The sequence below is a fragment of the Notechis scutatus genome, chromosome 1, assembly GCF_049901735.1.
Source record: "Notechis scutatus isolate UNSWTSFEM ecotype Mainland chromosome 1, rNotScu1.2, whole genome shotgun sequence".
Lineage (NCBI taxonomy): Eukaryota > Metazoa > Chordata > Lepidosauria > Squamata > Elapidae > Notechis > Notechis scutatus.
Window position 1 is genome coordinate 70,116,681 of NC_142009.1, and position 12,455 is coordinate 70,129,135.

General features: G+C 34.4%; 1 protein-coding gene across 3 annotated transcripts in view; it reads left to right on the plus strand.

Annotated features, from left to right (window-relative positions):
• AKT3 (AKT serine/threonine kinase 3) overlaps positions 1 to 12,455 on the plus strand; it is a 156,399-nt gene that overhangs the window by 88,782 nt on the left and 55,162 nt on the right. For all 3 annotated transcript variants that reach the window (XM_026669404.2, XM_087967234.1, XM_087967238.1), the window contains 3 exons: positions 6,141 to 6,285; positions 8,465 to 8,596; positions 9,987 to 10,052. In XM_026669404.2, the coding sequence (XP_026525189.1) occupies positions 6,141 to 6,285; positions 8,465 to 8,596; positions 9,987 to 10,052 (343 nt within the window). The remainder of the gene's footprint in view (positions 1 to 6,140; positions 6,286 to 8,464; positions 8,597 to 9,986; positions 10,053 to 12,455) is intronic.

The following is a 12,455-nucleotide window of genomic DNA, read 5'->3' on the forward strand; positions in this document are numbered from 1 at the left end:
TTTCCTGGATCAATTTTTTTTCTCTTTTTGAAGATTGGAACCACATCAGCTCTTTTCTAATTGTCCAATAGTTCTTGCTGCTCCAGGCAGAATGGGACAACTCCTACTGCCAACTCGCTATTACCATCTTGCCACGGTTCAACTTGCTGTGGCCAATTTGCTGCAGGGCAACTTGACACAGGACAATTCCATGCAGGATAACTAAATGTGATAAATATTATCCGCCACTACGTCTTCAACATTATTTCCATTGACAAAAATGGAAGTAATGGAGAAGAAATAGTGGCAGATAACATTTATCAGGTTGAGTTATCTCATGTGGATTGCTCTGTGAAGAGTTGTCCCATGATGAATTGACTGCAGCAGGAGGGCCGTGCTTGGTTGGCCACAGCAAGATGGCCACCACCATCATCATCCAGGAAAAGATGGGAGCAGCTGAAACAAACGAGCTATTTTAATGGTGACAACTTTAGCTGTAGACTGACATGACATGATAATACATTGTCTTTGACATCTACTCAATTTCTTGGCATTAGAACTCTGAGTATGAGATGCAACACATCCAGAATTGTTATTATCCACATCCAGAAGTGTTATTCTTATTGTATAATTGAAGAGAAAGGGGACAGATAAATGATTTTAGAAAAAAATCTGTAAGGTTCCCTGGATGTCATTCATTTGAGTGCTGAGATACAGAATCCTATTCTACAGGATCCTATTCTACTGTCTGCTTGTCTACCCCTAGCCTTTCTAGACTGATCCTTCGGGACTGGGTTATACAATTAATTTCAATATGGGAAATAGCCAGGAAACATCGTACTCAGGATTTCATGAAAAGTACATTTGGCAGCTTGTACTTTGAAATAGGAATTAAAATGGGAGAAAAATTTTGCACACTTGATTTGACATTGACTCAGTATTTGTACCTTTTGTCAATGTTCCAAATACTTATACCTTTATGAGGTGGATTGCTTTTTCCAAGAATGCTTTTATTTTTGAAATACTGCTTTTAAGGCTAGCAATTTTTATTGAAAATATCATAGTTTTTTTTCAGCCAGGAAAAGAAAACTGGAATACAACACACAAAGCAAGAGGGTTCTCTGCCAAAATTTGAAGGAGAACAGTTCCCAAGGCAGAGTCCAAAGCATGTGTTTGCACACCAAAGGGGTAACTGGGAGCTGGATGTATGAGTGGCAGCTGGGAAGAAGAAATTCTCAAACTCTGAAAAGTGGCTTATTTTTGAATAGACCATTTATATTTGTATGTTTTTTCCCCCAGAATTAAGGTTTTACAATATGAGGAACTAGCTATCTTCTCTGCCTAGGCGTTAAAATGAGTCCTGGCCTGGCATTGTAGAAAGATGGGGAAGTGTAGTTATATAGGCCTGATAAGGGTACATAATTTCAGGAGGCACCTCCTCCATAGGCTGCTCTTTGTTATCCTCTGGTATTTGCCATCTCCCTCCACTTCTGTTTTCCCAATCCCTGCTGCTGCCCTTTCTTTAGAATAGCCTTTATGCTTAGCAAGCACTGAGTCTGCTGGAACTTACAATCAGGAGCTGTGGGTTCCTTACAGGAGGCTATGTTTTCCTGCATCACATATGAATCTTGTGAAAACTATAGAGCAATTAATTGAACTGTAAGGGCTTTTCTGTATATTTAAATTTGACATATTATGTGTCAGAAGCTATTAAATAATCATGTGATATGGATCAAATCATGACTGTTTCTCAAGCCTGATGTACTGAAGATGTGTATGCCTTCAGAAGGCGATCCAGTAGTTTTAAAAGAAGAGATAGAGAATCGTTATCTCTAATGGTTATAGATAGTCCCTGACTTATGACCACAATGGAACCTGGAGTTTTGGTCATACGTTGTAAGGTACCACATGACTGGACATGATTTTATTATCATATTTATGCCAATTGTAAGGTGAGTTACTGTAGTCATAAAGCAAATTACATGTTCATTAAGCAAATCCATTCTTTTGAATGGGTGTTACCAGCAAAAAGTAGCAAATCTCAGTCATGTTATCATGGAACACTACAACCAGTTGTGAACACAAGTTGGTTGCCAAGCACCCAAAATGCAATCCACATGACTTTGCTGGAGGAGGTGATAGTTGAAACTTGGAGGACAAATCATAAGTAGTTTTCTTACAGTTCATGTAACTTTGAACAAATGTTAAATGATCAATCATAAGTCAAGGACTACTTTTGTATAATTTAGAAGTCAATAATCATGAACAAGTCCCAAAGAAGAACTGTTTATTTTTTGTAAAAATGAATGGTGTAGATGCAGGAGATTTAGAAAAGTGAATATACCCTTTCTTTAGATTGTCTTGAAACTTGATCAGCCATAGGATATTTTAGCCAAGATTTTGACTCCAGGAGTCAAAATCATATGGTATCATATATATACCAGATGAGGAATTATAGTGACTGCTTCCTTTTTTCTCCAATACCAGCAAAATTTGCATGATTTCTGACATATAAATGTCAGGAATCAATTGAAAGTTCCATCAGACTTGTCAAGTCAACTTGCAGGGGAATGGAGTAACACTATAGCAATTTTGGGACCATTCCTGGCTGAGGTAAGCCTTGTCCCACAAGACGTGCTTGCTGTATTGTGGCACTTTGGCATGGGTTTGTAATTTTGTATTTATCTCCTGTTCATATAGCAATAAGACTTTGGCTATTTGTGTTCTCAGGGAGACCTTAAGAATCTGTCATATTCTATATCTAGAAGGCAAGATCTCATGACTCTCTGAGACAAATATTGAGGCTTTTAAGATAGATGTTAGCCCTTTTGTGTTAGTATGGTAAAGAAATAGAAGCAGCAGAGATTGCAGGAGCTTTATTATTGTAGGATAAAATAACAAAATCTTGAGATCCTTTCAGGCTTTTTTTCTCCTCTATCTTACAGCAAACAAAATCACCTGTGATTATTTTAGGTTTCTTTTTCATGGTCCCGGCTTTTGCAAGACTGAATTGTCTTTTTGTCCCCCTTTAAAAGTTAATTGCTGTCTTCTCCCTTATGATAGTCGGATTTAAATTCTTTCAGGCAGCATACATATGCTTTACCTTTTTTTTAAACAAAAAAAAAATGATTTCAATTGTAGGCTTTGTTCATTACACACAAGCACATATTGGAGAGAGAGTGGATTTTCAATGCAACACCAAGATTTATTGTAATTTATTAATAATAACTTCTATATGGGATGAATTTTGTCAGTCCTACATTGTTACTTGAGTTTTGCTAACTCCTTACTTCAGAAATGATGATTTGCATTTTTTGGACTTCCGGTTTGTCGGCTTCGCGAGCGGCAGGGATTTGCGATTCTGAGCGATCCCTGCCGCTAGCCGCTTTGGTGCTCCGATTCGGACGGGTCCGGAGCTAGGCTACCTTGCAGGGGTAGCTGAAGATAGGGGATCCGGAGAGGGGTTTGGGGGTGTTGCAGACCCCTCCCTGGCCGGCAGAACCCCTTTTCCCAAGACGGTGCAGCGGCGGTCCGCAATGGCCGCCACAAAGAAGCCGGCAGCTGGGCAAGTATGCAGGAGGAAGAGGAGAAAGCTTTTGAGAGTGAAAGTTTTCTTGGTTGATCCAGGACTCTAAGATACATTTAATATAATTCCTGGAAATGATGGCTTTTTGGATGATTCTTTCCACAAGAGAAAATAAGCGGCAATTTTGAGGTGCTGAAAGGAAAGTTTATTCTCCCTCCCGACGGAATTAATAAGTGGATATTGAGAAACCTGTTTTTTTCAGGTAAAACTAGCTTTATGGGATAAGTCGGAAGGGAGAGGACAAAAATATATTCATCTGGTTTGATTTTGTTGGAGGAGATGCCTTAAGGATTTGAAGACAGAAATATAATTCCAATAAGGCTTTAAAATACAGATTTGGATTTTCTTTTTTCTTTTGTCTGATACTACCCCTGGAAGAGATAGGGGGAATTTTGTCTTGGCTTGGATTGATTGAGGATTTTGGGATTGTTTTATTTTTTTTTTTTGAAATATCTTGGTTGGTGTAAGAAGAAAGAGGGAAAAAGAAAAGAAAAGATCTATAATGGCTTTTTCTTTTGAGGAACTGAGGGAAGAATATGAGCAAACAAAAACAGACGGTAAAGATGGTATGGAAAAAGCCTTTTTTTAGAAATGGCGCTGGTTAACTATCAACAAACAATACAACAGATGGAGGCAGAAGAACAACAACAAGAAGACGAAGACGCCATCTTTAATGAATCCCAAAATTTAACTAAGAAAGAAGGAAGGAAGAAAGCGAGGAAAATGAAGGACTTAAGATCTAAAAAAACATTCAAGAAAGAGAAAAATAAGATGCAAAATAAATATAATGATAGTAAACAAAAGAAAAAGGGAACACAACAGAGAAGGGATGCCAGCAAGGCAGAGGCTAGAAGAAGGGGGTAGGAAGATTTGGTGGGGGAAGAAAGAAAGGGGAGAGAAAAGCCACAAAGTTTTGAAATTACATGGGAAAAGAGGAATTTTTTTAGGGACAAAGGGTAAAGTACAATTTTCTTAAAAAAGATTTTTGCAAGGTACATAAGATGGTATTGTAACATCTGTATTAGAAATAGAAAATTAGAATGGCTTAAGAGTTAATAAGAAATTAAAATGTTGAAATGTTTAATAATGATTGATTTTAAAATTTAATAAAATATTAAAGGGAATGTTTAGAATATTGAGTTTTAATTAAAGAGTTTAATATGACTATGGTATTGATGTTATTATAAAACTATTATAGTAGCATTTGTTTTTTGAAAAGGCAATGGGAATGTTATAAGATTTAATATTTAGATTTATTATTTAACTATGTATTTAATCATTTTGGATTTATTACTCCATTTTTATTATTATTAAAAAAAAATTAGTAGATAGAATGTACCAAGCAGAATCAGATTGGGTATTAGGTGTTATTTTAAATGTTAATCTAATTAATTTAGGGGAGGATAGAAAGGCATCATACTCTGATTAGTGATTTCAGGAGAAATTCTTTTTTTTTCATTATAAGGAATGAGATAGAGGGATAATAAAGAATGGGCAAAAGATACAAATATAATGATTTAAATTAAGATGGATTAAATAAGATAGAATTATGAAGAGTGAAATGTGTGGAGAAGTTTATATAGAAGATATAGAATGGTAAATAAAATAGGTAATGATATGTAAGATGAGCATGAATATAATTGAAGCCCATATAAAGAGAGGTACCTGGGGCCAAGTTACTTTCCTAAAAGATTTTTATATGTTTGTTTGTTGTGTGTTTATGTATTTGAGAGTATTAATAAAACCTTGTAGAAATACAGAATGAGAATAATGGTAACCAAGTCAGAAAGAAATAGATGAAATAATAATAGTGAAATTGAATAAGAGTAAAGAGAAGTAAAGAGAAATTGGATAAGAGGTATTTTCATGCTCATATGGAAATGGCTTAAAATAGAATTGTATTGTATAAAATAAGGTTTTATCTGACTTGTAAAATTTATAATGGAAAAAGGTTCAAATATGTAATGGTTGATGATGATTTGTTTGTCTTTGAAATTAATAAAATTTGCTTAAAAAAAAAAAGAAATGATGATTTGCATTTTTATATTGTCCATTTATTCATAAATATGTTGAATTTTAATTACTTTTAGATTTTATTGTGTTACAAAGATTTATTTTATATACATTTTTACTATAATTTAGATTGATTTTCATGTAATATTTCATATACAGATATTTGCTTGTCGTATACAACTTTAATTCAGAAACTTTTTAGTGATGGTTTATTTCAGAAAATTGAGAGAACAATTAAACAAGAATTTAGTTGTGTATGCCTTTAAAAATGATTGCATCATATATTTGTGCTGGAAGTTGAGCTTCATATTATTTAAAATCTCTGCCCACTTGGTTGGATCCACTTATGTACTGTAAGAAATCTATCCATATACATACAGTATATATGAACATGATTTGTGGGGATAAAAGCAGTAGAAAATTTCTATCCAAAGTGTAGCACAGCTAGGTAGGAATGCAGTAATAACCTGGTTTGCTCCCATTGTGTATTTTTTATTTATATATTCAGTCAGAACATGTTTTGCATCATTATAGGAATTTATCTAATTATATACATCAATAGGGAAGAATGGACAGAAGCCATCCAAGCAGTAGCAGACAGACTTCAGAGGCAAGAAGAAGAAAGAATGAATTGCAGCCCAACATCCCAGATTGATAACATTGGAGAAGAAGAGATGGATGCCTCGACAACCCACCATAAAAGAAAGGTATTTAGAATATTGGTTAAATAATTATTCTCTTACGTGATGATAAAAGAATGAAGGTAAAAAGTGGAAGATAGCTGAAATTGAGACTGAATACCAGTTAGCTTTTGCAAGCAATTAACATTGGCTAGATACTACTTTTTTATGTTCATCAGTTGGCAAAGAGAAGGAGGGAGGGAGAGGGAGAGAGAGAACTGTCTTTATTTTCACACACTCAGATACTTAAAGGAGCCTGGGGTTGTACAAAGTAGACAGAATAACTGTTATAAGAGATTAAAGGAATAAAGTATTTGTGGAATTATCTTCTCTTGGCGAATGGTAGACCTAACAAATTAATCACTTTTTTTGGCTTTATTAACTATTTTACTGTTGTTTTAAAAAAACTTTGAATCAAATAGTTAAGTAAAATAAATGTTGAAAATAATGTGGTTTATTAATACAGAGATACTGGTGGATGTCCAAATAGACATCTTGAATATATTGATATATGTGTTGGGGGTCAGAGCAATGCTATTACTAATATTATAATTATTACTTCAGCAGTAGAGCATTGGGGATTGATTGGCTTACTATTTTACTATATCCTGAAAAATGAGCATGAAAAGTTACTGCAATCTGATAAGAGAAATAACACATTAGGTTTCCTAGAAGGCATGTGATATAGTGATTATAGTTATTAGGTGAGATTATTAGAAGGATAATGAAAACATTATCACTGTGCATATTTGTCTTTAGGAGGATACAACTGGAGGATTAACTGTGTCTTTTTAGATAACCAAATCTCATCTGGTTAATGTGATTCATAAGAATGCATCAATAAAAGATATATTTTTTTAGACCTAGTTTGCTTAAAAGTGTGGAGCTAATTACACTATAGGAATGTTAGTTATTGAGTGTTTGAGACAAAGGGTTATTTTCCTATCTCTGGGAAAATGATCATTCTCCATCTATAGCTAAAACATCCACCATAAGAGATGACAGACCAGTGGTGACTATCCTTTTCAGCACCAAGTGCTGAAATGGGAGTGCGTGCACACATGCACGCACGTGCACACTGGAAACCAGAAGAAAAACTCCTTGGCGTGGCACATGGGAGCACCAGAAACCGGAAGCTCAGCTTCCCGGCCCACGCATGCATGCTAGCCACCTGGTCTTCCAGTTTCTAATGTGTATGCGTGCATGAAGACCAGCTGGCTGGCGTGCGCATGCGCACCAGGTAGCTGATCTTCCAGTTTCTGGCACTCCTGTGTGCATGAAGACCAGCTGGCCAGCGTACGCATGTGCACCAGGGAGCTGATCTTCTGGTTTCAGGCACCCCCATGTGTGTGAAGACTAGCTGGCCGCCGCGCCGGAATCTGAAAGAGCAATGGGTGATGGCTGGTGTGCCTGGAGAGATGGCTCTGCATGCCATAAGTTCGCCATCACGGTGATAGACCATCACATGAGATTGCTTTCAGCAGCTTCTAAATAATGTTTAGACTTTGAAATGATTCTATTTATTAAGCAGTGTTTTTTCCTTTTGAAGCGTGTTCTTCCTAGGGATCATTACATAAAAACATTAACTTTTCAATTCTGAAGTATATTTTTAAACAAGAAATGCTACTAGATTTCTATTTTGATTTTCTGGAGATAATTGTGACTTGTTTACAGAACAAAAAATCATTTAGTCCACTTAAAAGATTTTACAAACTGGGTTGATCACAAGCAATCTGCAACTCTGCAAATTGATTGTTGATATTACAATATTTTGAAGTCACTTTTTGGTGTAGGAAATTTTCGTATGAAGCTTCAGAGCCAACAGTATGACACTGTTAAAGGTTTTTGAATTGTCATATTTCTCTGTAGTTGATTATCTTTCTAAAAGTGGGAAAACATTTTGCAAAACATTTTGATAAATCTAATAATTATTCTTCTCTATGTTGTATAGCTATATAATTGTATATACTATGTAGGATCATTGACGTGTTGGTGTACTTCCCTTTCAAATGTGTACATACTTTCTTATACTGTAGATAGTAATAATAAAATGAGAATCAGAATTTGGAATCATACCATGCTGATTTGTAAAAAATTGCTTTTTTCTTGATAACCATAGATTTTACTGATGGACAACAATATTTTAATGAACACATTATCTGCAAGCTGTAAATTCCATTAATTTTTCATCTTATACTTCATGCAGACAATGAATGATTTTGATTACTTAAAACTACTTGGCAAAGGCACTTTTGGCAAAGTTATTCTGGTCCGGGAGAAGGCAAGTGGGAAATATTATGCTATGAAAATTTTAAAAAAGGAAGTTATTATTGCAAAGGTATGTTTATGTGTTTAATATAATTTTGTTGTAAATATAGATATTTCTGAAAATAGCTCATTTTCACTCTTATAAATCTTATTGGAATAAACTTCTTAAACTTCTTTATATTGTGATATAAAGGCTTTAATCAGACATACCTGAATTTTAAGGTTAACAAGTTTCTCTTAAGTATAAGTCTCCTGGTTGAATGGAAGCTGGAAATGGGATTCATCGCAATGTAGAGGCTGTTATTTCGCAGAAATTCTGATCCCCCCCCCCGGTCCTACAGTCCCATTATGTAATTCTATAAAGTAATTCTTAAAACCTCAGTATTGCATCTGGGTATACATTTAGTATAATAGTAAACAACCAACAATAAACAACCCAACTAAAGAATCTCTAAGACCATCCCCACAAACACTAACAGGAGAAGCCACTAGAATATAAACTGAGAGCAAACCCCACTCCTTACTAACACTGATGATGTTATTTAGTTTGGGTAATGAAATGTTTGCAAGAAAATAGCCAAGCTCAGAATGAAGCAAGGAACACACAGTTAGTATACTGTGACACCAACTGCCCATACCAAACCAGTCTGTGACTATGTGTTGCAGAATAGTTGACTCTTGCTAGCAGTTCACCAGGATTTCAGGTAGAGCTTTTTCACCTTATCTCCTGTCTGATTTTTTTAACAACAGATATTGGGACTGAACTGTATTAAATTATATTCAAAAATACTTTTTGCTGAATAATTATGGCCCATCCCTACAGATTCAGTAGATGTTGCATGACATGTCATTCTTGATGAATACCATACTATTTACATGTCATAGCAGCCGTGGTCTACAGCATTTGTGCTCCAGATCTTGATTATTTATTTCTATGATGGCACATTTTAGAGATACATCAAATATTACAATATGAAAATGTTCTGCTCACAGAACATACCAAAAAAGGCCATTCTGAACATACCAAAAGAAGCCAACCATTGGTAGACTATTCTAACTTTAGTCTATAAGTCCTAATGGCCCATGTCAGATCAGAACACTAACAAAAGATTTTGCATCTCTTTGTATTCTTTTATACTTTAAAAAGTGATTATTCAAGGAAAGACTCATAATTTTCTGAACAATAAATACTGGATTCCATAATTCAATAGTACAGGAGACTAAAATTATTATTTTATCACAGTGTTGTAGCAATACCGTTTGTTATAGGTTTGATGTGAATGAATTATCATGTATGATGTATCCTTTTGAAGCTTTTGAATATCCTGTTTCCTTTCCCTTTTTAAAAATACTCAGTGTATGATATTCCAGAAACTTTTTACAATTTTTACAATAATATTTTGATGTATTTTGTTTTTTCTAAAATTACTGATTTTAATATTGTGTTTTTGATTTTTTAGGATGAAGTGGCTCACACACTTACAGAAAGTAGAGTATTGAAAAACACTAGACATCCTTTTCTAACAGTGAGTATGGATAATTAAATTTACAGTGTTTTGTAAAACTACTTGGAAATTATTCTCATTAATTTCTAGAATGTTTTACTGGATAGATTATTCCTAAACTATACAGTAATATGGTGACTTTAAGTATAGAGGTATTAAAACAATATATTTAGGCATTATACTATAAGTGGAAAGAGAAGAGAAACAATTTCAGGAAATGGTTTGGGGATTATTAATTGTGTTTAAAAAAAACTTGATGATTTTAAATTAAAAATTGATATAGAAATATTTTAAATAAATCATAGCATATTTTCAATGTCTTTGGTACCAGTACCATTATTTAGCTTAGTTTGGTTCAGTCCAGTTCTTAATTAATATCTTTTAGGCTGATTTCAAGTGCATAATAGTCACAGTATACATTCAAAACTTTGTCACCAGATGCAAAAGATGGAGGGTTGTTGTGTTTTAATGGTATATAGAAGAAATTTATACTATCATAAGGAACTGAGGAGAAAAAAACAATAATGGTAACCATCTGTTAGGGGAGAGTCAGATCTTAATGACCAGATAATGTTCTATCAAAGAGCTCAGTTTCATCAGTTCTGCAAAAGCAATCCAGTAGTGAGAATGTGTAATGGCAAGTTATCTATGCAGGCTGGCACTGCAGGTAGAATTCTCTCAGGTATGGGACCTTCAGCAAAACTTCTTTCCCTGATTTTACTGGATTGGCAAGGATGGTCAGACAGGATGGTCTTGACGATACCCAGGCCATGAGTAAGACAGGTCTTTGAAAATGATAACCAGTATCTTCAATTATAGTGTACATTACTAGTGTTTTGTCATGTTCTTCCAACAGTATTGACATTTAAATAATTGTACCAACTGCTTCTCAGTGTACAACTAACAACCTACAAACACAAACTTTTCAGTTGTTTAAATGCATTGTGAAACTCAATGTATATATAATATATAACACTATTCAGAGTATTAACACAAACACATGGTTGTATGGATCACAGCATGTTTTTGTCTGGTCTTGTCTCTTCTGTCTCTTCCTCCCTACCTCTTTTCTTTCGAATCACCCATCCTACTATATTGCTTTAATTTTTTTAAGTAGTGCATTGAACTGTGTGTATGCAACAATTCCTTAGAGGCAGGTGGCTTTGTGCAGGTATGTGCAGGTATGCTCATCAAAAACAGAATGGGTGCCCCGATCTATATTCTTCTTATATGTCTTCTTGTTCCTTGCCATTCCACCCTACTCCGATTTTCCTACTCATCTTCAGCCAAGGTGGGATTTTTTTAAAAAAGGCAACGAGAGTACAATTTTTCACTTAAATCACCTAAAACAACCAAAAATGTCAGATGCAGTCACTTTTTGTTGAAATATAGAAGAAAAAATTGTTTGCAAAGAACACCAAAAATGCTTTAAAAATCCCAACTGATAAAGACACTAAATGGATTAGTTGAGAAAATAGGATGGAACTGATTCATACATATAAAAATAGGTTTACAACTAGCTAGTATTCTTGTTGAGAAGATAAATGGGGTAACCAACAGTATCAAAATTCAAAGGTGTATTTCAGATTCAGCCCAAATGACATATATCAGCGATCCAGGATAAAAACTTTGCTAGGAAAAACTTAATGCATATTCAAGAGCTAGATCAGATGTTCTAGCATTTATTTTCTTCTATAATATATAGGTTGGAACAAGATCAATAATTATTATTGCTATCTAATAGACAAGATATATTTTATTTAATCAGAAACAATCACAACTTCCATTACAATGCAAATTTTTAAAGGTAAAACTATCCCAGTTATTATTTCTGGCAATTTATTCAGTTTGCAGTAAATTACTTTTTCAATTTTAATATTGATACCTTCACTATTCCCTAGACTGGGTAGTATTTAGGACTTATAATTCATGGCATTGGGCCTCTAGTCACTTGAACAATTTTGTGAGCTAAATAGACAATTAGTTAGATATATAAACTGCTAGGCACATATAATTTCTGTTGGATAAAAAGATCATGAATATACTTTGTGACATTCATTCAAAGCTACATTTATGGACTATAATTTTAAGTAAAAAGCAAATGTTACAATTTAAGTTTTTTAGTAGAATAACTTTAAGTATATGTTAAATGTTTTCAGAAAAACTATCTTTAGATGATTCTCCCATAAAAATATCCGCTATCCATGCCTTTATAGAGAAGTCTTCCCTATACCACTCAAGCGTTTAGATAAAACACTGTTTCACTGGCAATTCCAGTGAAGATATATTATCCACCTATATATGCATGTAGGGAAAACATGCCATGGATCTAGAGCAGGACTGTCAAACTCGCAGCCCACAGGCCAGATGCTTCATGCGCTGACCATGCCCACGCCTGGTTTAGTGAAGGGGGGAAAAGGTCAT